The sequence below is a fragment of the Cydia splendana genome, chromosome 3 (genome assembly GCF_910591565.1).
Source record: "Cydia splendana chromosome 3, ilCydSple1.2, whole genome shotgun sequence".
NCBI lineage: Eukaryota > Metazoa > Arthropoda > Insecta > Lepidoptera > Tortricidae > Cydia > Cydia splendana.
In genome coordinates this window covers 17487767-17514021 of record NC_085962.1, presented here as the reverse complement: position 1 = coordinate 17514021, position 26255 = coordinate 17487767, and the positions used below count along the sequence as shown (strand labels likewise).

Genomic DNA, 26255 nt, shown 5'->3' with positions numbered 1-26255 from the left:
ATAAGTTACGTTTCGTTTCCCTAAAAGTCACGTTTTTGCTGCCCAAGTCACATTTTTATATTATTGTAGGTAAATCGATTTTGTTAGAAGAAATTCAGAAAATAATACATTTCACAAAAAATCTACTAACCTTATATATGATTTTTTAGGGTTCCGTTCCTCAAAAGGATAAAACGGAACCCTTATAGGATCACTCGTGCGTCTGTCTGTCTGTCTGTCCGTCTGTCACAGCCTATTTTGACGGAAACTACTGGACCAATTAAGTTGAAATTTGGTATTACACATATGTAAATTAGTGACCCAAAGACGGACATGTAAGTCATGTAACGTAAACAAATGAATTTTAAGCATGGGGGCTACTTTTGGGGGATCAATGAGAAAGTTAAAAAATAAAGTTTTTCCATAACCTAAGCAAATTAGAAAAATCTGCGGAAATAATTCGTGTAGTTTTGAAAATTGGTACAGGTATACCTTATGGTGTCCAGATAAACATACTGAAAGCCCTTGAGGGTAGGGGGTGTGCTGAGGGTGCAGGGGGGTTGAAGGTACCTTTTTCATATTTTTGCTCATATCTCGAATATCTAAGATACCAATAGCATTATAATTACTTCAGACAAAAGTTTTATCATAAAATTTCCTACAAATTTGGTTATGTTTATTTTTAGAGTAAAACGATCAATACTTTAGGAGCTTCAGGCTGTTAAAGTTAAATAAGAGATAAAAAATAGACGATTTAAGAAAACTTCGTTTTTACGTAATTGTTCATCATAAATAAAAAAATTAGTTTAGAGTAAGCAAGCTAAGCGACCTGTCGATAAAATATAAAAAAAACCGGCCAAGAGAATGTCGGGCCATGCTCAGTGTAGGGTTCCGTAGTTACCCGTCTGTCAAAATAGACTATTTGCAAAAACTCAAAAACAGCTATATCGATTAGGTTCGCTATATTTTTCCTTGAACGTGGACGCATTCATTGGAAACATACGGTCTTAGAGTTAGCCGAAGTAAACCGAGTATTTAAAGTGCCCATTTAGCGGGCAAACAACATCTGAAATTAAGAGCCCAGGCCGCCTCCCGGTGACCATGGTCAAACGTAGACAAAGACCTCAAACTATTCCAGATGTCAAAAGAGACAACCCAAAACAGAGTAGCTTGGCGCAGAAGAGTGAGGAGGCCCGACCCCAAATAAAGGGAACAGGGAAAGAAAAAGATATTTTTCCTTGAAAGTCTTTACTATGCTATGTTTTTATGTTTTTTTTTTTCATATTTTTTGGACCCATGGTTCAAAAGTTAGGGGAACTAAAGGGGAAAACAAAACTTTTTTTCTTTCAGATCGATTATTTCCGAAAATATTAAGTTGATCAAAAAATGGTTCGTGAAGACCCGTATTCGTTTTAAAAGACATATCTAACGACACCCCACACTATAGGCTGGAAGCGAAAAAAAATCATCCCCACTTTAATGTAGGGCAGCCACCATAAAAATATTTTTTTTTCTAATACACAAAATAGTTCTTTACATATAGATGACAGGAAAACATTATAAATGTGAAGTCAAGCGTGAGTCGTAGTCAATAGGTAAAAAACTATTTTGTGTATTTTATTCAAAATTTTAGACCCAGTAGTTTCGGAGATTAAGGGGGGGGGGGGAATGGTCATTTTTTGGCTATTTTCTTAAATAACTTGAACCTATATATTTTAAAATTATAAAAAAAACATGAACATATTTGGGTCACTAATTTACATATGTGTACCAAATTTCAACTTAATTGTTCCAGTAGTTTCCGAGAAAATAGGCTGTAACAGACGGACAGACAGACAGACCCACGAGTGATCCTATAAGGGTTCCGTTTTTTCCTTTTTTGAGGTACGGAACCCTAACAAAGTTTACTTACCTATCTATCGAATCGTAAACGAATTCGGATAAAACACTGTTAACTTCACAGGTAAATAAATAAAAGCGCGAAGCGTGAAATAGCCGGACCCAGTCACAGTTTACATTGTTCACCGCTCGCGCGACTGCAAGACCGTACTCAACTTGCGGTTATTCATTAAACTTAATCAAAAGAAAATAAAAAAGTATATGCGTAAATAATTTACCCCCGGATAAAAATAGCACAGTAATGTTTTTTAAGCGCTCAAAAATCTCAAAATAACTGATGCAGTGCAATGACTAGTATAGATACAGACTAAAAGAAATGAATCATTACACTAAAAAAAATTAACTACTACTATCAAACTAAATGACACCGTCATATCAAGGTAACAAGTCTCATTTTGCCACGACTATTATAATAAACATGATGGCAGGGGTGCGAAACTCCTGACTTCGGTCAAACTCGGCTCCGCTCGGCTCAGCATTGCTCCGAGCAATTATTAGGGTTGGCACCACTTGACTTCCTTTTGCGTGCACGACCACAGATAAGATAATCACTTGATTTTTGACAACCCTAAATAGCCGAAAGGGATAGTGCCATATATTAGAAAGGGACAGCATGATTCGACCCTGAACCGCTGTCAAAATTCGTTTTTGTAGGAAGTTTCCTTTCTGTACGGTAGTACTATTAATTATTCTGTGATGATGGTGGATGTAACGTCAAGGTGTCAGTGCAAGTGTCAACTTGGGTTCCTAAATAATACGAATTGCAGAACTAAACTTGTCCAAAATTCGACTAACTTCAAAAGTCACAAAAATTGCCTCAAGATCGTAAGTCACGCACATGTCACACGAGAAGGCGAAAAGTCACGAAAAATGTGACTTTTGTGACCATCTGGCAACACTGGAGCTGGCGCAGCGCGCGTCATCGGTAATATAGAGTAGTTTTCAAAAAATTGCCAAAAAATTATAGTAGAATTTCATAAACACTAATGTATACCAACAGTATAAGCAAACGTTGCAGATTGCTTGAGTATGAAAATGACTTCGATATTAAGTAGATTTTCGAAGGAATTGACACTTGTTTCGGAGAGAAAATCGAGTTCGTTTTACTTTGATTTTCTCTTTCTCAAAGGTATGTAGGAAAAATATAGTTTGATATGCCTAAAGTACAGGGTATTAGTAATACAAAATAGCCAGGTTTAGCAGAGTAAAATTCTCAACATTTCCAAATAAGAGCTCGCCATTCAGTGCTTCACGGGGTTTTTCGGAAACGACCATCAGAAAAAAAATCATTACTAATTTAATAAGTCCTTTTTCTAATATTTACAACGATATTTATAAAGATAAGAAGACGCTTTTACTGGAACAAGTACTCATTGTTTCTAATAATGAGCGCAAAGTCCTGAATTTCGTCGACTAGTATCATCAATTTTGCATTATTTCGACTTTTCTTGTAAGAGCGCTCTTAAGCCTAATTAATAATTTCAGCTGGAATTTGGTATCAATCTCTTTAAACTCTTTTAAGCTACAATATGCTGCACCAAAGTTGACACTACAAAATTTACGATTTCTGTCCATGTAGCTGCGCAAGTTTTAGCCAGTTTCGATATATGAGTTCTAACAATTATGTCTTAGGCCAAAGCTATGTTAAAAAACACAATTTCTCAACGACGTTGGTTTTCCGAATCATATTTATTTAATTCAAAATGGTACACAATACATTTGTTATCCGTTATGCTGAGAAAAACTATGTCACACTCTATTATAATAATTATGAGCATGCTGCAGGTATCTCTATAGAATACTTACCTGATTTACGTACTTAATTTTAAAATTAAGTATTTTAGTTGGACCTCGAACCTTGTCATGATTTACCTACCACATTGTCGTGATGCAGTTCTAATTAACAAGGTACATGCAATTTACACTGGTATCTTACTAAGACAACATATGTTATTGCAGCGCTAATCTTCATATCTTCGTGCTAAGTAATATGTGAAAAGTTACGAAGCCATGCCATCATCATGGAAAACGCCGTATTATACTTACTTAATACAAATTAAAAGACGGTGTTACGTAAGCGAAGAGTTCCCGAAAGTAGGTAGTAAAATCAAATTATAAAAGGACTTGGGTAACGAGAGTTATTTTATTTACGTGATTTAAAAAAGGTTTCTCGAACGTGTTAAAGCCATTATTATTAATAATCTAATGAATGATAATTAGAGTTTTAAGTAAGTACATAAACCGGAGTCTCTAAAGAGTTCAAATCCGAGTGTTTTTAAGTTACGAAAATATTTTTAATGCGGTCCTAACACAGTACCCACGTAAGTTATGTTTTCTGGTTGGGCTTGCAGGCGATTCAAAATCCCTGAAACTATAAAAGAGAAGAAATACTCACGTCGGAATATATAACAACATCCATGACTGGTAATGTTTTGTTCGCATCTGGTAGAGATGGATTGGTGGCATTTGCCATCGCGCTGAGTCGTCTGACGTACGCTATTTGAGTGCCAGCTGCACCAAGGTGCTCGAAGACATTGCAGCTTCAGTCTCTCGGGCTCCAAGCATCTCGCGACTCATCACATCCACTCACTTTTAAAAATCACTATCAAGCACTACAGTTAAACAGGTTTCTTTAAAAAGTTTCAAGAAAATTGGCATAATTTAGTAAAGTACCGACCGATTCCTGATCACTCAGTAAATAAAATAGAGAAAAACATTTAAATATACATTAAATTGGAAAACATATAACGGAGGATCGCGCAGATGTCAAGTTCCCATCGACCGAACACTGAATGAACATCTAGGTCAATATCAAGCCTTCTCCCGCCCCGCGCCCCTTCGGGACCCTTCGGGGAAAACGCTCCGACAAATTTCACGTGAAACTTCCCAGTGCTGCCGAGTGTGTGCTCACCGAGCCGCTGCCTAACTCTCACTGTCATCGCTACAAAGTGACCTATTAAAATTACGCAGTACCGACTGCATGACAATCCAGACGCAATCGCAGTACACTTCGTAGGTACTGTAGGTATAGTGTCCTAATTTCATACAACCTAGACACCTGGTAATATTTACGCGGAAGTGGGATGGGTGGGAAGGTACTATGAGTTGTCTTATGTAGGTGTAAAGGGGTGAGGGTGAATCAAGTACATATGTACAGTGTCACTGACCACATAGTTCGCCGTAGCTGACCTATTGAAGTTTGCCGTAGTTATTGCGAATAAACTACTACCTTCATGATAATGCCTTATGCTATGGTCATATAATAGTCATAATATTTATTTAAATCTATCAAAACTACCTACTTACAGAAGAAAACTTAAGATATCACAATTCATTCAATACCGGCTTGTTCTTACATAAACGAATACTGCAACAGTTTTCAATCCAATCCAAATCAGCGGAAATATAAATGACCCACTGACCATACTAGAATCATACTAGATCAAAATTATACCAAGAACCAGAGGCCGTACCGCAACGAAGTCGAAATTTATTTATTACTAGCTGTGCCTGCGGCTCCGCCCGCGTGGAATTCGGTTAGTGTCAGTAAGCGGCTAATTTCTAATCCTAATTTCTCTCCCTCTCCCCTGGAGGCGGAACTTGAAGTAAAGTTGACAGATGGATATGCTAGAGGACTGTAGTCCAGATAAAATATTTTATAGGGATGTAACGATACATGATTTTGCCGATACGATACCGATACCGATTTTTGAAGTAAATAATCGGCGATACCGATACAGATACCGATATCAATGGCATAGTAGATAGTTAATAAATCAAATAAATAAGGAACTATATACTTAAAATATGGTCGCGTACGGCTAGACTTCTTTTCTTACCACTCAGATACATCCCACTAAAGGTGCTATGAGTATGTTTTTATGTTTTTAGTTAAGTGTATGTTTTTAGTTAATTTAACTGTGTTGTGTTGTGTGAATGTAAGTACGCATGCATGCGCCCATCCGAACAATGTTAACTTACTTCTAATTCTCATGTAAGTGAATTGTACAATTCTTATGAGAAAATAAATTCTTTAAGCCCAAAACATACTTATGTATAATAGACACTCGATTTTATGAAGTGTGAAAAACTGTAAAAAAAAATAAAGTAAAATGCCAAATCAAAATCAAAGAAAACATTTATTTAGGTAACCATCAAGCAATCAAAGCAAAAGTAAATCAAATCAGTAATTATAGTTTACATTAGGCAGATTTTTGTTAAGGAATCGAAGTTTATTAAAATTATTACCAGCGTCGTTCGTTTCGCGTGCTTTTCAAACGGTGATATCGGCTGAATTTAAATCGGCGATGCCGATATATCGGCCTGCCGATTATATCGGCCGATATATCGGTATCGGTATCGGTATCGTTACATCCCTAATATTTTACAATAAAACTTCACTCCAAAATCAATAGTTTTTTTCGCCCTTATTCAAATTTTACACGTGATTTATACGACAGAGTAGTAGGTGTATATCGGACTATACAGTAAGGTATACGCGCGCGAGCGAAAGCGAAGCGGCCTGCCTGGCTAGAGCGCCACTCACCGTGGTCTTCTTCAGACTCCTGAGGAAGACCACGTGCCCCTTGTAACTAGTACTTATGGAAATCAGGCACATCATTTAATCACGAAAATTGACAGTGCTGCAGCAGTAACGTTGCAACAGAGTAATGCTGCTGCAGTCGCCAAACGAATGTCACCTTTATCATACTTTAGAAAGTTATTGAAAACGCGAGCGAAACGAGCGCGAAAATTTTTCGATATAAAAAACGCAATTTGATACACAGTTGTAAATTTTTACTTTTAGTCCCATCAACCAGGCGCGAATCCAGGATTTCATACAGAGAAGGGATGGGACAGTTTTCTATCAGCCTAGCTTCGCATAGGGCTCTATATTTAAGGGTCTCAGCGAGGTTGTTTTCATACAGAAAAGATGCAAGAAAGCAGAGCTTGGAATTGACCAAGTGAATTGAATTGGCGAAGTGTGATAAAGGCAGAAGGCCCAGATGCGAAAGAGGAAAACTTGGATTTGGATCCACGCCCAAGTGTAATTAAGGCAGAAGATCAACTTTGCCGTAAGGCAGAAGGCCTCGCATAAGACCTAACGCCGAACTGCAAAAGAGTGGCTTGAAATCGAATCTATGCATGTAATCACGACTCTTCTACTGCTCGCTCTTTGGCTTCACTCGAATACGCTACTTGATAGGATGCTTTTAGTTTTCGGCTTTCACGGGGCCCCTTATAACACTTTGACAGTTAGGTCTCAGGACCGCGGCTAAGGAGGAGCAACTCGGCTTGGCCGACAAATCTGGCGTGCAAGAGAGCAAAATTCGCTATAAAATCGGTAACCTATGTCGAAAAAATCGGCTGGCCGCAAGCCCGATAGCAAGATTTTTTGCCATGACTTTAAGGGCCTCCGCGTAAGGTCAAATCGAAAGCCTACGTTGGAGATGTTCTTTACGTACCCTGACTCTCTTACTTGATCCCTACGACCCTTCGTTATTAGATGGGTACTTGTACACGTATAAAAGTTTCATGTAGGTACCTACTCCACGACGACTGCAAATGCAAATGAATGAATGAATGAATGAATGAATGAATGAATGAATAATATTTATTTCAGGACTAGTCCCATATTATGTTAGTAACAAGTTTATACTACTTAAATTTAGTGTTAGTGCAAAGCAACATAAATAAAATTTAACAAATAAAACTTATAACCTACCTACGTGGAGCGCGATACATGGAGCTGTGTCCATCTCCGCATCAGCGCGGAATCCCAGCGGTCCGCGAACGCGCTCAGGAGCCCGTTGGTGCTGCAGCGAACTCGGGCTAGCAGGGAGGCGCACCGCTTGCGCATTATGGCAGCAAAATCGTCGGTCCGCGCCTCCGCAAACATGCCCGACGCACTACAGTGCCGCGGCAACCCCAACAGAACCCTAAACGCGTTGTTATATTGGACTCGCAAGTCGCTATATGCCCGCTGCGTAAAGTTGACCCACAGACCGCATGTATAAAAAGATTGGCAATATGCCTTGAACAATGTAATGTAATTTTCAAATGGTCAATGTTTTTTTTTTTTCAAAGTACCCACCTTCGTGGCCATTATTAAGTGCTGTATACGTATGTATATGGATTTGATATGGATGCGATATAATTACGATTAGCTATAATTCATGACGGAGAAAATTAATAATTATATATAATTATGCAATTATACTCGTGTTGATAATTATGTGTGTTTATTTTACCACTACGTAACTATGTAGGTAAACTCATTTTTAGTTTTCTTGATTACCTACTTAATGTTTATTCAGTTCCCCAAAAGATGGCACTGTGCAATGTGTGGCAATTAATTTATTGTCGTTTAATTTTGTTGTATTATTAAATCAACACAATTATTCCATTAAATTTGTTGATATCCGTACCCGCTCTTCTAAACTTAGAGTTAATTTGACAAAATCCTTCCTCAGTGGCTTATTCATGTCACAACCCCACAACGTATCAAATTCAGCGCCATCGGTTAGTTTACCACGGTACTCTATAGTGGTAACACATATTTGAAAAAAGTTTGCCCTTCCTTCCGAAGTAGCGCCATAAGATTCAGGGGCAAACTTAAGTCAATCGAGTGTTTTGGCTACCCCCCCATTTAGGGGTTGAATTTTTAGCCTATAACCTGGCCGGGGATTTTCTCGACAGATTAGTAAAGATTTCATCAAAATCCGTTCAGCCGTTTTCACGTGATGCGCGGTCAAATAAACAGACAAACAGATAAACAGACAAAAATTCTAAAAACTGTTGGAACGTGTTCTGTTATCGATTCTAAGTATCCCCAGCCAACCTTTTTTCAAATATCTTCCATGTACAGACTTTCGACCCTCTTCAGATTTATTATAATTTATTATATGTATATAGATAGATCTCCAAATTTGACTGTCCTTTTATGCAAAAGTGGAATAATATTAAAAAGATTTAATAATAGCTGGTGACATTTTTATTTATTTTTATTTTAATATAATTTATTTATAAGAGTATGTAATCATTTAATAAAAAATAAGACAATTGAGAGTCCATATTTTTAACTTAATTAAATTAAATTATAAAAATAAAAATAAAGTTAAAATTAACTATCAATTTACACATCATTACAAAAAAAAATTACAAGTTTATGTAAAATCATTTATTTACATACAATATATATATACAGTGGTACTAGTAAACGAAATTAATAACTATAGCTTAAATCTAAAATAGGCCCCTGAGGCAAAAGGTACCTTATGGTTATAAATTTAATAATACATTACTACAAAACATCAATTACATTGAAGTTTATCTTTTATGAATTGAAAATATTAATTTACATTAAACTGCCACAAATTTAATTAGTTCCTCGTCATAATAATCTTAAAAAATACCTATAATTTTTATGTAAAGAAAAGGTACCTTGTGGTTAAGTTACATGATGAGGCATGATGATGATGGAACAGTTAGGATAAACTAATAATATTTTGGGGTTAAGATGGTATAAATCGTCTATTTCTTATCAATAACATATTTTGGTTGCCATTGAAGAAAAGCGGCTTTGAGGTTAGATGACCTCAGATGTCCCCTATGGCAATGCGTCGGGTATTGGCATTTTTCAGCAAACCAATGGCAGATTTATTGCATGCGACCAAACAAAATGAAGATTACTCTAGTTAAGAAAGACTTGACGAGAGTAACTTTGGTATAATAGCAGGCTACTTGGATTTGTAATGTCGGTCGATGTACGGTTATAATATTTGCTAGGCCCTTCGACCAGGGGGCCGATTTTTTAATTTCGACCGCTCAATTTCTTGTATTTCGTTCAATAATATCTACACTACTAGGCATTTAAATTCTACTACTAATATTTAAAACGAGTGGTCAATACCACTTGATTCCAAATTTCTATCGCTCGTATTTCAAAACTTAGCATTTTGCCGTTTTCCACCGATTTTCTTGTGACGAATTCGCGCGATCGAAATTCAAAAATCGCCCCCCAGAACTGAAATTATCAAATCAGTTTTTCAGAATGCTAATACTACCAAACTTCTTTTCCCGTATTGACTAGTTATTTTTGGGAATTTTCAATGACTTTTCCATAAGGTACCTTTTCTACTGAACTCTGAGAAGTCATTACTAGGCTTATAACTAACATATAACAAAAATAAAAACAGGTAAACAAACGTTAAGTATTAAGGTTTCAGATCACCCAATAAAAAAATATTGAGCATTTTATCACCTTTTTACAAAACATTTAATATCTCTGAAACTAGAAACCCTCATAAGGTATCTTTTCCCATGGAACGTCACATATATGTAGGTAAAGTTTAGATAGGTTTCTTCAACTTGTTTCCATTTATTAATTTTTCAACTCTAAGTAAGTAAGTAAATCTTTATGGCAAATATAGTATGTACATATACACGGTGTAACATGAGGAAACCGAATGATTTTAACCACGCATTTCTGAGGTCAAAAGAAGGAAAAAATGTAATATAAGTTTAGGTCAATTTCGCCAAAAAAAAAAATTTTTTTGTTTTGTTTTTTCAATTTTTTGAATGTATTTGAACATAAAAAATAAATGTTATTGGTAAACTTGTCACTTAAAATTGATATTTACATTTTTTTTCGTAAAACCTACCTACTTTTTGCAAAGTCACTTGTCACTTTTTGACATCTATCATTAAGGATATTTAGACTACGTCCCATAGCAGCAACATCACCATCAAAAAGGCCTTTTACACTATGTTACAATAAAAACTTGTTTATTTTTTAATTAATATTATCTCTGAAACTAGGCGAATTACAAAAAAGTTTATAGGACATCTTTGTCTCTAAATATGTTCAGGAATACGCGGTTAAAATTATTCGGTTTCCTCATGTTACACCGTGTATAGGTGTTACAAATATAGAAAGTTTCCCATGGACCCCGGTGGGTTGTACCGTGTACCAATTGCCTTATAACATAACTAAAAATAAACTTAACTAAACTTGGCGGGATAACTTGGACTCCTTGACATGCTGGCCAGATTAGCACTAAACAGAGACGACTGGAAGAAGACGGGGGAGGCCTTTGCGCAGCTGTGGGACAACAGTGGGCTCTGAATAAAATTAAAAAAAAACTATTTAAATAGATAATGAGATCGATATCATTAAATGGTAAAATTTTATATAGCAGGAGATCTAAGGTCCACCACCTTGCATTTTGGAGACAAAGCAAACCGCTTGGAACAGGTGTTCCTGGGGGTGATCTGAGCTGATTAAGCCCGGTTGCCAAGAGGTTCCCCCCAGCAGGTGGGCAGGGGAGGGGGGGAAAAAGTGCCTCCGGCGCGCCTCACTCTAAGCTTAATATCTGCATACATCTCGCAACTATATCAAGTTTGGTGTCTTTTTCGTGTAACTCGAGGATGAAGAATTCATTTCTGTGACTAAATTTTCACTCACCCATACAAAAAATTCGAGAAATTCAAAATTAAAAAAAAAAACTTTTAATTTTTTTTCGTAAATCCTCTATAAAATTTAAACTATGAGGATTTGCTATAGAAAAAAAATACCTGTGAATAGCCCAGTTATCGTACTATACAGAATAGTAAACTTGTCAAACATTTTTTTTCATAACTCTGTTAAAAAAATGTTTTGTGTCGCGCGGCGTACCTGCACTGTAAGAGCGGTATGCAGCGTTTAGGATTTTTAAGTATGTTTAGATGATCTCTGATAAGTTGTTATTCTTCTGGTTGTAGATTACATTAATAAATTACTTCTGGACGTGATATATATACAAATATATAAATAAATATGTTGAGAAAACTTTCGCCAACAGAGTTAAGTATTATAAATGTGATAAAATTAACATCATTATTTGTATGTATTTTCCATATCTCGGGACCATGGGGTCCCGGACCTTTGGGAGGCGTACGTGGGGCCAAAGCCAACAGCGCAGAGGCCCTTTAAGGCACTTTAATCTAAAAGCAAGGGATACATGTGGTTGATACTATCCCCAAACGCACAATGTGATACATCCGGAGATGGTCCCCTCCAGGTGCAAAGACTATTGCAGTGCAACACTTTTGTGCTGCGATGGGAACTAAGGTCATGGGCTATAGATTTGAAAGTTGGATGGACTGGATAATGGGCTATGGGAGAGACTAGCGGACACCTGCCGTGACAATCAGTCTCAAAATTGTAAATGACAGGTGGTGACTCGCCAACTCATTGAGTGGGCCCCGCAATGGCCGCACGCACAGTGCGACAACAGGGCAACACTTTGGAGTGGCTGTGAGGTTGTCGAGAGGTGAGTCTACGGTAGCCAGATCCCGGTAATCCGTTCAGCAGGCCGCCGGCGTTATGACATTTTACACTTCCAACCTGGAGCATAAGTCCCGCTCTTGCGACTCCATTCTGGCCAGCCAATCAAGGCAAGCACAGAGGCGAGGGCCAGATGACAGGGCCCTCTGGAATAGGGGTCCGCGGTGTCGCCACTCACCGTCAGCTCGCCACAAGCTGTCCCCGCGGGACATTATTATTATTAATGTGGTGTTGTGGGCCTTTGAGTGTCGCATTGACCAGCATTGGTCTATTGTGACGGCCCTTTAAGTTCATTACTAATGCCCGTTGCATCCAGAAAGTTCCAGATTCTTTGGGCCGTAATGTTTTGTACCTCATAGGGTTGCACAACGTGTCGCCCTAGTTAGGTACTTCTTTTTGACAGTAGTAGTCCACAAGAACAGAGAATGTGCATTGCAGTCTCCTCTGACTCCTGACAGAACCTGCATGTCGCATCTTGTTTCTTGCCAATTCGAAACATATGTTTGTTCAACTTGCAGTGTCCAGTCAGTATTCTGGTCACCGCGCAGGTTTTGTGCCTTTTGAGTCTTAAAAGCTCCTTAGCAGTTTTGCTGTTGAACCCTTTGATCAGAGCTTTCGAGTGTTCTTGTCCTTTAACAAACTTCCACCAATCGATTGCTCTCGTTTTTTCTAAGTTGCTGAGCAGAGAATATGTATCTCGCTTTGTGCTTCCACAGAAGGGTTCTGGGCCGACCAGGGGTGTGTCTGCGCCCTTTTTTTAGCAAGTTCGTCCGCTTCTTCGTTTCCGTTAATGTCGGAGTGCCCTGGTACCCATCTAAGTGTAACTTTGTTGGAGTAAGCCAGTGCATTTAGGTTTGTTTTACAGTTCTTGACTAGTTTTGAGTTTGACTCAAGGGATTCTAGTGCCAGCGGAGCAGCCTGGCTGTCTGAGTTGATGTAGATATGCTGGTGTCTTAGGTTTCTATCCAGGTTGATCTCCGCACATTTGTTGATGGCGAAGACTTCTGCCTGGAAGATTGAAGCCAGTGTGCCCATGCTGACGCTAGCTCTGAGCTCAGATCTCTTACCATAGATCCCACATCCTACATCATTGCCTTTCTTGGAACCATCTGTATACCAGATGTGGCTTCCCTCTTCGACGTACATTTGGTTGTTGATCCATTTGTCTCTAGGAGGTATTTCTACTGTGTACAGTTTGGTGAGATGACATTCGGTGTGCGTGTCATCAGTGGGCATGCTAAGGGTTGAAATTCGCAAAAACCCAGGCCTTTAGATTGGTTAATGCCTGAGAGCGCCATTTTGGCCTGTTTAGCGTGCATATTCTGTAGACGCACTGCTTGGCCTCCTTTTGCACCTGCAAGTGGAGTGGTATGATGTCCAGCAGTGCCTAGATGCCGCTTCCGGTGTCGAGCAGTAGGCGCCTGTTACTGTTAAACAAGCCGTGCGTTGCAGGCTGTTTAGAGTGTCTATTGCTGTCTTTTGGCTGGTTTTGTTACACCAGACTGCGGAGGCGTAGGTGACAATTGGCCTCACTACCGCTGTGTATAACCACAGCAATTTGGGTCTTAAGCCCCATCTTGCTCCTGCCATTCGACAGCATGACCACATGGCCATTTTCGCTTTTTGTATAATGTTTCTCAGGTGAGGGTTCCAAGTTAACTTTTGGTCGAAGGTAACCCCTAGTAACAATAATACTTGACCTCTGCCGAGAACGGTATTATTTGTCCATTATGCCTTGGTTTTGTGAGTTTATCGAGCTTCCGTTTCCTTGTGAATGGTTAAATGGCTATTATGATGACGTGTAAAAGTGCCCTTGTTGCCTATTTGCTGAATAAATGTTGATGTTGATGTTGATATTACAGTCTTGCTCAGATTAATGGACAAGTCATTTTCTCTACACCATTTGAATATTGTGTTTAGAGCTCCTTGCATTAGGTTGGATATTGTGTTGAGGCAAGGGCCTTTGACGATGACTACAAGGTCGTCGGCATATCCTTGTGTATCAAAGTCTTGACCTGACATGATTGCAAGAAGTTGGTCCACTGCTAGGGTCCATAATAGTGGATAAAACGCCTCCTTGTAGGCACCCTTTAGTGGTATAAAATTCATGCTCTATATAGTATTGATGGTCAGAGTGGCTACTCTGTTCGAGAGCATGCTATGTACCCATCTGGTGGTTTCGTCTACTCTCTTTGATTTCATACCATTGAGTATGGTCTCTGTGGGCGTATTGTCGAAAGCACCTTCAACATCAAGGAACGCACATAGAGCGGTTTTCTTTTCCTGTAGGGTTTTCTGCACCTTGTCAACCTGGTTGAAAATTATTTCGGTGACACGGCGGTTTTCAGTTGTGTCGCATGTTCCGGTGTAGGATTTGGTCTATGTTTGGGGACAGATTATAGCCCCTCAGCAACAGCTACCATGCCCTGCTGACTGGGGCTGGTCCAAACAATATGGTTATTGGGAGCCCATATGGACAAGCCTACCTGCGGCGGCTGCTGCTTGTTTAGAGCTTATTCGTTGCCGCTGCAAAACAAAATGCGCAGGGAGGTGCAACTGCGTTAAAAAAAACCTAAAATGCACAGTCCCATGGGCATGTAATGGCAATTACGAACAATATATATCTTATTTTAACCCGCATTTTTGTCAAACATCTCCTATGTTAATTTTATCACATTTATAATACTTAACTCTATTAGCGAAAGTTTTCCCAATATCTTTATTTATATATTTAATTTATATTTGTATATATATCACGTCCAGAAGTAATTAATTAATGTAATCTACCACCAGAAGAATAACAACTTATCAGAAATCATCTAAACATACTTAAAAATTCTAAACGTTGCATAACGCTTTTACAATGCAGGTACGCCGCGCGACACAAAACATTTTTTTAACAGAGTTATGAAAAAAAATGTTTGACAAGTTTACTATTCTGTATAGTAGGATAACTGGGCTATTAACAGGTATTTTTTTTTCTAGAGAAAATCCTCATAGTATAAATTTTGTAAAAGATTTTCAAAAATAAAAATCTAAAGATTTTTTTTGAATTTTGAATATTTCGATTTTTTGTATGGGTGAGTGAAAATTTAGTCACAGAAATGAATTCTTCATCCTCGATTTATACGAAAATGACACCAAACTTGATATAGTTGCGATATGTATGCAGATATAAAGCTTAGAGTGAGGCGCGCCGGAGGCACTTTTCTCCCCCCTCCCCTGCCCACCTACTGGGGGGAACCTCTTGGCAACCGGGCTTAATCAGCTCAGGTCACCCCCAGGAACACCTGTTCCAAGCGGTTTGCTTTGTCTCCAAAATGCAAGGTCCCCTTAGAAAACGGGACCTTAGATCTCCTGCGGTTAACTGAATAGGTACCTAAGGTTTTATTTAATCAAATGTCTTTAACACGTCTTTAATTTGGTATTGAATGTTTTTGTTTAATATAACAATTCTAGGTGTAAGTAAATATTAAGTAGGTGGTACCAAAAGGGTAAGGGATTAACTAATTACATACAGTAAGTATGTAGGTAAGTAGGTACTTTTAAATTAAATATGTGTATGCATCAGTTCTTGACGGGTGTATCTTTTACACGTATCGGTAAGTGTGCGTTAGTGTCCGACCGAAACATGTCTTTTTGCCGAAACCGAAACCGAAACCGAATGTTCGGCTTTGGCTCTAGTTTCGGCCGAAACCGAAACCGAAACTTTTGTAGACTTGTTAAAATCGTTGAAAAAATGTCATAAAACCGCTTTTACACACATATTATGGGGCTGTCAACACCCAATGTCCTTGAAATTGATGTTACTTAAGCAGTTTTTTAAGAAAATTACTAGAGTTAGACCAAGATAATTCTGCAACGATTTTGATAACACATGCAATGCAAGTGTTACTTTAAACGTCAAAACTTCTATGAAATTATGATGTATAAATAACATTTGCACTAGTAGCACTGCGTATGCTATCAAAATCATTGCAGAATTTTCTTGGTCTAACTCTATTCATTCACCAGTCAAGCTAACATGTAGATACAGGGTCAACCAAAAACGCGAGCACAGCGAGCGCGAAATTTTTTGTTAACAATATCCTAAAGGGCCTAAAAGTCCGAAGTGCCCCAGTGAGGCGAACTTTCATGCGAAGTCAAAGCCGTGCTTCTGGCTTCAGGATAAGTAGTTAAGCACAGACTCCAACCAATGTCCATTGTATTAAAAAGCGACACCGCAGGCCGAGCATGGCGCAGCGAGGCCAAAGGCTAAGCTGAAGTAGGGGACATGTGGAACACAAACCAATGGTAAATTGAGGTAAAAAATGAGGCTAAGATCGAGCATTCGTATGAAAAACTGTACTGGGGACAATCTTAAGGGTTTTTTCTTCGTTTTAATCAATAGTCAGCTGTTCAGCTTCGCAAAATATTAACTATTGAGAAAATCAACTTTGCGGCCCTAGTTGAGCGTAGCCTTTAGCCTCGCTTAAAATTTGCCATTAGAGTTAGATAGAAAAATGACTGAATAAGAGCGAAAAGAACATCGTTCGACTCGGGCCGAGCTGATACTCGGCCAACGGCTACGTGCGACAGTGCTATCTCATTCACTCCGATACAATTAGACAGTGTGCGCGTTAGAGGTATTGACAGCCTCTTAAGACTGCGTCGACCGTCCAGTGGCGCTCTCATTAGTGGAATTGTGTTTTATAATAAACCAATTAATTTCTGTACCTATACATGAATCAGTATATGTAGATATGTATTAATATTGTTGTCCTACTTATTCCCCAACTTTTGGTCTTTGTCCGAAGTACCATTTCGTAAGTTTCGGCCAGGCCGAAAGGTTCGGCTGTTTTTTGGCCGAAACCGAAACTACAGCCGAAACATGATTTTTTGGCCGAAACTGGCCGAAACCGAAACCGAAACCGAACCTTCGGTCGGACACTAGTGTGCGTGTATATATGTCGGCGGCAGATCGTAAAATCGGGCATATCGAGATATTCCTAGGCATATCATGAAACGCCGCCATTTCATGATCTGACTAACGACTACCAGCCATATCGTTCAAATCTCAACGTTTGACGATTTGCCTGGCGACGTTTAGGCATATCAAATAATTAGGGTGTGATATAACGACTACCAGCCATATCGTGCAAACCTCAAGAGATGATATTCCTAGGCAGATCATGAAAAGCCGGCATTTCATGATCTGCCTAACGAACACCAGCCATATCGTGCAAACCTCCCGGGGTGATATTCCTAGGCAGATCATGAAACGCCGGCATTTCATGATCTGACTAGGAATATCACCTAGCTACCTACGCATGCTGCTCAAACGCCACATAGAATGCAGCGCCACCAGTGGCAAATAAAGGAATTTTACGATGCGCCCGGTAGAAACCTAGCAATATCAACGGATGCATTGCTCTGATCGATCTGCCGCCTCTTTTATAAGGCAGATCGTGATATGCCTGGGCAAATCTTAGTCAGATCGTGAAATGGTGGCGTTTCATGATATGCCTAGGAATATCTCGATATGCCCGGTTTTACGATCTGCCGCCGACATATTATACATACATATACATGGTTAGGACAGTTTTGTCCTAACCATGTCCTAACTATAACAAACTCATAGACAAATATGGTAAACTTCAGTGCAGTGCACAAATGTAGGGGGAGGAGAGGACACATATCGACGGGAGGGAAAACGTGACTTGTTTCTCCCTACTTTTATTTTTTGTTGTATAGGTATTGTGTTGTATTCGTAAAAGCTTGCCTGGTGCAGGTTTCATGCGTTCTTCCTGATAGGACTTTACTTGCTGTCATTTGTTAAGATTGGGAGATAGTATTATAATATTATAATACTGAAATAATAATTGCAATTTAATAAGCCTTATTATGGCTTGTCGATAGAAGGATAACTACAAAATAAGTTTACCAGGTACTAATACTTATACTGGAAACTGTATGGAGTGTATCCTTTCTATTAGCCGATGTATCCTACACTTTGTAATAGGCATCGTTCATTATTTAGTAATTAGGGGAGGTAGGGGACCATTGGGTAGTCGGGAGGCTCGGGCACCCCCTTGTAAATCAGGACTTATTACAAGGGGGTGCCCGAGCCTCCCGACTACCCAATGGTCCCCTACCTCCCTACACTTATTATTAACTCGCAGAAAACTCATAGTTAAACGGGTGCGACTGATTTGTCAAAAAATGCTTAAAAGACATTTGGTATTAGCCATGTGTATAGCATATATATAGCGTATATATATATGTGTGTTACGAATGTAAGGTTTTTAAACTAAATATGCACTCACAGAAAATGAATACGTATTTTCCATGAAGGAAAATATCGGTTAATGCCTGCCTACAGTCCAGTAACAGCAACTGCCAACGTTGATTAACTTAATTAAACGGGAAATTCCAGTAGGTAAACAAACGCAGAGTCAAAAAAATACCCAGTAGCGGGATATCAAGTCCAATTAAGCATAAGCCGAGTGGTAAATTAGTTCACAACATTGGGATAGAGGTCAAGAGCACAGTTAAAAATACCTAGAACGGAATGCCAAAACCAATAAGCATAAAGGATGACTCACGCTAGACCGGGCCAGGCCCGGGCCGATGCGTCCGACACGTCGTTTTCTATGACGGCTGATCGGTGACCATGATCACGTGGTCCTTCCCATAGAAAACGATGCGCCGGAAGCTCCAGCTCGGTCTAGCGTGAACCATCCTTAAGCCGATCCAGTAAATAAATTCCCATGAATAGGAAAGCGCAAGTAGGGTGCAGACTGGAGCGTAATTTAAGGTAGTGAGACGGGTAAAAACTTGCAGAAAAAATCACCTTGACATTCTATAGGGGCTGTCCATAAATTACGTCATCGATTTTTGACGATTTTTGTCTAAATACTTAATAATGAGGCATGCATTAGGTCTGCGTAGAAGTAGAGTTAGACCAAGAGAAGTATGCAACGATTTTGATAGAACACGCAGTGCGAATGTTATTTAAATAGGCTACTCGCGTAATTTTACTTGAAATAAATAGTCTGGCGGTAATCCGATAAAAATTACGTCAGTAACTTGTTTATGATATTTTAATATTTTCGAGCCTCACGGCAGTTTTATCGCTAAAATTGATATCGCCGGTTGGTTACGTCGGCTGTATATAATAAGTAATATATACACATACCTATACACTCATCGAGAGCCTCTCGCCGAGTCTCAGCATCGCTCCAATTCAATCGGAGAAGCTTGAGACGAGACAAGGAAGAGCGAGACGAGAAGGGAGCAGCATGTACCCAGCAATGTCATTCTCGGCTATCTCGGGATCTCTCAAAGAGTGTGTACCTACAGCCCGCATTACAGTAGACACGTTTTTTTTTTTTTTTTTTTTTTAATACAAACAGTCATTTTGATTGCACTTTAAATTACTGGGTAAAACTTGGCAAAAAAGAGTAGAAATTAAAAAGTGGCGACACTGTAGTGTCGTCCCTTTCAAACCAATTTATATAAGGTACCCAAGAATTCTCAGGACGGGAAAAATAATTTCGCGAGAACAGAATAAGCTCAATATTTTGAAATCTTCCTAGGCCTGTACCTAGATCAGTGTAAAAAGTAACAGTGGTCCGAGGAGCTGCTAACAATGGAGATGACAGCGATGTATGCAGCTCGGGTTAGGGATGCCAACCGTACTATATTATATAGTATTGTACTATATTTTGGCTCTCTGTACTATACAGAGTGATTCAGGGGACGTGAGCAGGACTAATACTGCGCATTTCGTAGATTATAAGCAACACTTTCGTATCAGTATTAGTGAGGTTAACGTTAATTTTCTAGTCGTGTTGAAAAAAAAAGTTATTAATTTATTTACGACATGCGTGGTCACTCTAAAATTAGAATACTAAACTACCGATATTCTGTGTCAAATTGAATGTCACCACTGTCATCGCGGTCTGGTTACTTTTGAAAACTCGTATCTCACTCAAGTTTGACAGTTTATTTTCTTCGTAATCAAAAATTAAAGAGGTTTTATGCTTATTAATTAGGTCTTGTAGGGTGACCATGATTGTAGAGGATTAAATTTGCCCTCACCAAAAAGTTAAAAAATAGGAAAAAATCTGGCTGTTTCACCTAAATACGACGGTGATCGATCAATTATCAGTTACTGAGTGTGCAGGATTAGTCCTGCTCACGTCTCATGAATCACCCTGTATACTTTTGGAAAAATATATAGTACGCTAAAATACTATATTTCCGATTTAACGTATATTACACTCATGTTTAGTATTTTATCTGAAAGTACTATATTTTTTTGGTATGTACTATATTTTTATTCCTTATTCTGGAAAATACTATATTCCACCAAAAAAAAGTTGGCAACCCTAGCTCGGGTGCACGCGAACCCGTCTCCCCTCGTCGAATGATTATTAGACTGTGTCTAGGCTATCACCGCATGACTAAATGTCTGTTCTAAAATTAGTTAATAAGCCATTATTCCTTATATACCAACGACGTATCATAAAATGTGGTTTAAAATGGCCACGGCCCTCCAGTGCGAAGGAAGGCCGTTGAAAGTGGAACAGCGTATTGATTCTGTAGGGTAGGTAGACGGCGCCGTTTTACCTCCAAAATGCACTTGATGCACGACGCTTACAGATCACTTACACACACTTAATGAGTGACACGTAGATATAAAAAAAAAACAAATACTTGGCTCACCACGCATGAAATTGAAAACATAAAACATTTTTTTGTGAAACTGGCATATGATAGATACGAGCAAATTGATACAGTGTTCATGATCTTTGAAACTTTTTTTATGAAACAGTTTGATAATAAGTACCTTCCAGTTAAATTATTTATTTATTGAACTATGTATATTGCAGAATTTTAAAAAAATAGGGTACAAAATGGCAAATATAAATCCTTAAGGAATTCTCTACCAGTTAACCATTGGGCTAAACCTGCTAAACAATTTGGTGCAGGATTGTAGAGTGTAGATGTCGGCGACCGATCGTAAGATCAGGCAGATCGTAATGTTCCTGTGTAATGTTTTGACGATAGTCGCATTAACTCAATAGATAGGTAGGATAGGTTCGTTAGGTTGCTTCAGATGCCCGAAGGGCAAAATGCCCAGAAATAGGAGCCCCGCGTAGCGGGGCTCCGTCGACGCAGGGAAGGAGTCAAAGATTTTCACGTTTCACGATATGCCTAGGAATTTCACGATATGCCTGATCTTACGATCGGCCGCCGACATAGACACAAGTTTAAGACTAATATCTAATTAGGTACCTATAATAAGTACCTAATATATTTTACACATATTTTCATACTACAAATTGATATTATAAAATAAATGTACCTAGTGTGAGATGAGACATCACGCAGACATTCAATCGCGAATGTATGCAACGAAGGTTTGCCGTGAGCTTAAGGCGTATTCTCGTTGTAATAACAGGTTATGAAATTGATCTGGATTTGTTATGGATATGATCTGTCTGAAACGTTATAAGTGACGTTTCATATCCATAACAAATCCCAATCAAATTCGTAACCTGTTATTACAATTAGAATACCTACGCCTCCCTGTCTGATAGGCAGAGGCTGGCTGAGTACGAGAAGTACGAAGGACACGACCGGGACGGACTGTTAGGTACAACCCCAAATTTGGGCCTCAGATAACTTATTTAAAATCATTTATACTTTATAAGTAGGTACTTACTTTTAACAATAAGAGCGCCTACGTTTGCAGGACTGTACATCATGCGGAATCTTTAAAGAATAATCTATGTCATGAACGTCAAACAATGTACATTCGTACAATGCAACTACCTACCAAACTATAACTACTTCCTACACGTAGCTCTGTGTGGGAGCTGCGGGAGATCCGAGATCTGCATTTGCTGACCTAAAAATGTCTTATGATATGAGTGAGTATATTACCTGTCACATACACCTTTTCTACGTAAATCGGTTACTTGAAAGCTTGTGCGTGGTATACCTACTCCAATACGACGAGATACATCCATATATTATGTCATCTAATAAACTTTAACCAACCATTTGAACGCAATTGTAGGTAGGTAGTTATTTATCTCTATTTGGAAAAGTATTCCAGGTGCAACCTATGACACGTAGCTCGTAAACCCCCCCCCCTCCTTCATATAAGTTAATTACAATGTACCTAGTAAATGAACTATCGATCGTAACGGTTAGACGTTACTGAAACACGACTTAAGCCGCGCTTTAAAGTACAAGTTAGAATGAAAAGATGGACATCTTTGTCTTACACTAGTAGGTACTAGCACCCAAAAGAAAAGGATGAGTATAGTTTTTTTTGTCCTTATTTACTAAAAAAGTTGGTTTGACCAACTATAACTAAAAACATATGTGTTAACATATACAGTGTGTAAGTCTAATACGGGCGAATCTCTTAACGGTGGTTAGTATAGGACAAAGTAAAGGTAATTAGATAACATTTACTTGAAGTTGCAACAATAATTTTGTCCATACAAAATAATTCAGCCCGCAATGTAATGCAAACACACTCACGTTAAACGCTCGTTGACAGTTACTTTCAAAAACTCCTATTGCGTATGTAATGTCATTAACTGTCATGGGTGGGTAAATAATAAATAAGTATGATGTTTTTTATCTGACGAAATGACTACCTAGTTTAAAATCAAATTACATCAAAAAATCTTATTAAAGCAATCATTTATTTTAATAACGACCCATTGAAATTACAACTGAAATGTACTGAAGTTGCTGAAATACTTCTAAAGAAAAACAACTAAAAAAGAAAACTAAAAAACACAATTTACAACAATACAAATTCTGAGAAACCTGAGCAAAGAATATAATACTCACTAGGAGAAGAACGGTAACTCCATACAAAAAAATGTCCCCAACCGTTTATACGTTTATACTAGTGGCGCCATCGTTGTGTACCAATGGAACTAAAGTTAATAACCGGTTTAGCCTGGCGGGTATTGGTAGGTAGTAATTCTGTTGATAAACATATTTGTTATCTTCATATCACGAAATATATGAAAGATGCAAATATTACCCCTTGTTTGTGGTATTATCAATTGATTTAAACTAGTGGCTCTGTGAGCTGTAGACCTCGCGAGCAGAGCTTGAAATAACACGGTGCTAAGAGCTTTAAATACACCGTGTTTTTTTTTATTTCCGTTAATTTCAAGGGTGCATTCCTGAGCTTAAATCAAGTAACTTTCTCAAAGACACCGATGTTCTAATTAAGTCCATTTCGGAGATAATCCATAATTTATTTTTTTACTATAAGGCCTCTACAAGCGTGTACACTTGCCTTAGGGCCGGCTTACATATTGATTAGTGTTTAGAATGAGTTCATACATTTGCTACTAAACTTAAGTACAATCTCGGTCGATTGATGTACGAAATGACATTGATATGTCACAGATTTCAATTGTTTGGTTGAGTTAAATGTAATGCCCGTGTTACAACAACGCTATATGCTACATTTAATTACTTTTTAAACAAAAAAAAAACAAAAAAGAAAACAAAAAAAAAATTTTTTTTTGACAATTAACTATGCCATTTAGTTCTTATAAACGTACTTAACTATACCCCGAAGTTAACGGAATTCAATAAAAACACGGTGTATAGTAAATTAAAGAAAAACAATACGAAATTTATGTGTAAAAAAATACAAAAAGTTATAATATCCCAGCATACAATTACTGGGGATCGAACCCAGACCCTCTGTGCAAACAGAAAAAGCGAACGTTTACAAACTGAGCCAAATAGTTCTTAGATGGGTTGACGAAATTTAACTACTCCTCAAATTAAAATTAGTTAAAATTAAATATCTAAATACCGCCTAAACCAGCGATAATTTTTTTCTGCATTTTTTGCTATTAACTCTGTAAACATGTCTCAAAAAGAAAAAAGTCTTATGATATCGATACGACTATTTGTTTAGGCGCCAGGTATCACGACTCCGCCATTTTTAAAAATTTCCAAAAACCGGATTGACAAAAAAAATTTATTTAGTCATAAAATTCGGTCACAAAATTTCACGAGAATCGGTTAAGAATTGCGACCTGTAGAGGAGAACATCCGGACATACGAAAGCAAAATGCCCGAGTCAAAACGTAGACCTTCGCTTCGCTTCGGTCAATAAAAGGCATATTTATGTTTATAACATTGTATTATTTTATTTATTAAAAAAATGTTTTACACATAGAAATATACACTGATAATTAAACCCTGACAACTTAATAAAAAATAGACATTAATAAAGCGCATTCACAAAGTTTTCAGTATAATACAAATAACTTTAGGCATGCCTACCTATTACACTTTACACACACAGATACACTACACTTTACACACGGCATTTTACACAAATTTCCAACTTGTATTCATACATTTCTTCACGGTTAATTAATACGCTTTCCAGATACGTTATGACGCGGTTCCTTGTGAACCCACTAAAGCTATGAATTTCATTCAAATATGTATCTTCAACAGCCGTTGCTCCGCATTTAGCACATTTTCTATGTGCATTGCTGTAATCCATGTAGGTACATACTTACAGAGTCTTAAGTGGTAGTACCGCTACGTTGTATTTATTATTTAAAGATTTAATAAATAAAATTTTCGTTATGAACTTTGACCACAGCAGTTGGACATAGTCATTGACAAATATATTTTTTTATTATGGTGGGTAGACGTACCTACCCTCCATATATTTTATGAACATTGATAAAGACAGTTGGAAGCAAATATTCATTATAAAACTTAATCGCGTGTAGTTAGGTTTTAAGTGTTTTAAGTCCCGATTTATGATTAAAAATGTAAAAAATTCGTGAAAATTTAAATCTTAGTTGGGAGCAATGTTGCTGTAGAAAAATATTTTTATTTTGATTACTGGCAACTTTTTCTAGGAGGCCAAAGCACACATAGAAGCTTCAGGCGCATACATGCGCAATTATTTGGGGACATAACTTTCTTAGGAAGTGAACAGGCCTTGAACCTGAGTTTAGTTTTGCCGGTTTCGCCGCAAATACCTATTCTCGATGTGCCTTCCTTGTATTTCAGAACAGGTTTCGCAACGACGTTTGATTGACTCCATAAAATAACAACTCGTATTAAATCGTCTTCCTGCATCCCTTGTACTACTTTCAGGATTAAGTGCAAAATGGCGAAGGATTCGGTCTTGCAATGGAACTGGAAGCTCATCGTGAATAGCTGCTCCCTCCACCCTTCCAGTTACGGGCAATCCTTCGCGAGCTCGCTGTATCGCGTTTACAATTACTCGAGCGTTTCTTGGTACAACCCGATGAGGGAATCGCTCTCTGTACACAGCTAGCGCTCGATGACCATTTTGTAGTGTTTCACCGTAAATTAAAATCATGTCCATTAATTCAGGAGCAGTAAAAGTTGTTAAACGAGGCATTTTTATAACATACGATTACTTTTGAATCGAAAGACTGACATTGTCAAATCAGAGTTGAAATAAAATAAGAAACTTGCAATTCCACCAAAGAGTTTGCCACGTTTTCACACAATGTACCAAGTTTTGTGGTGTTTAGACGGTTTAGTTAATTCTCGAAATAATTTTGGTAATAACTGTACAACTATTAGGCGGGCCGTATGCTTATTTTCCGCCTTCCTGATATAAAAAATCAGGCAAATTAAATACGAAATGAATACACAATAATCACTTATGAGATACTGATATTAAATGAATTTTCAAAAAAGGTGTGCTATCAAAGGTGCTTGTCTATTGCTCAGATTAGAAATAATCACGTCAAGTGCTGTTATCGTGACTGATTAAAATGAAGTCAGTTTCTTATTGATAAACATGATAAATAAATAAGATTTAATATCTTTTAACACGCCTAGTAGTACTTTAATCTACCAAAATAACTACAAAACATTAAACGCAGTGTAATGCTAACATGTATTGTGAATGTTCCTCCAGATAGGTAAGTTTGTAAATGCTATTGTTGTATTGCTAATGAACATTTGACATTTCGGTACCGCAACCATGTTTACAGTACATTGCTAC

The 26255-nt window shown here is 38.0% G+C and overlaps 1 protein-coding gene across 1 annotated transcript in view; it reads right to left on the bottom strand.

The window, feature by feature from the left end:
• The window catches only part of LOC134806679 (sodium- and chloride-dependent glycine transporter 1-like), a 59643-nt gene extending 51866 nt beyond the window's left edge, over positions 1 to 7777 (bottom strand). The window contains exons 1-2 of the mRNA XM_063780006.1: positions 7608 to 7777; positions 6425 to 6476 (exon numbers count right to left, since the gene is read on the bottom strand). Of these exons, the coding sequence (XP_063636076.1) occupies positions 6425 to 6476; positions 7608 to 7777 (222 nt within the window). The remainder of the gene's footprint in view (positions 1 to 6424; positions 6477 to 7607) is intronic.
• Between the last annotated feature and the right edge of the window lie 18478 nt (positions 7778 to 26255).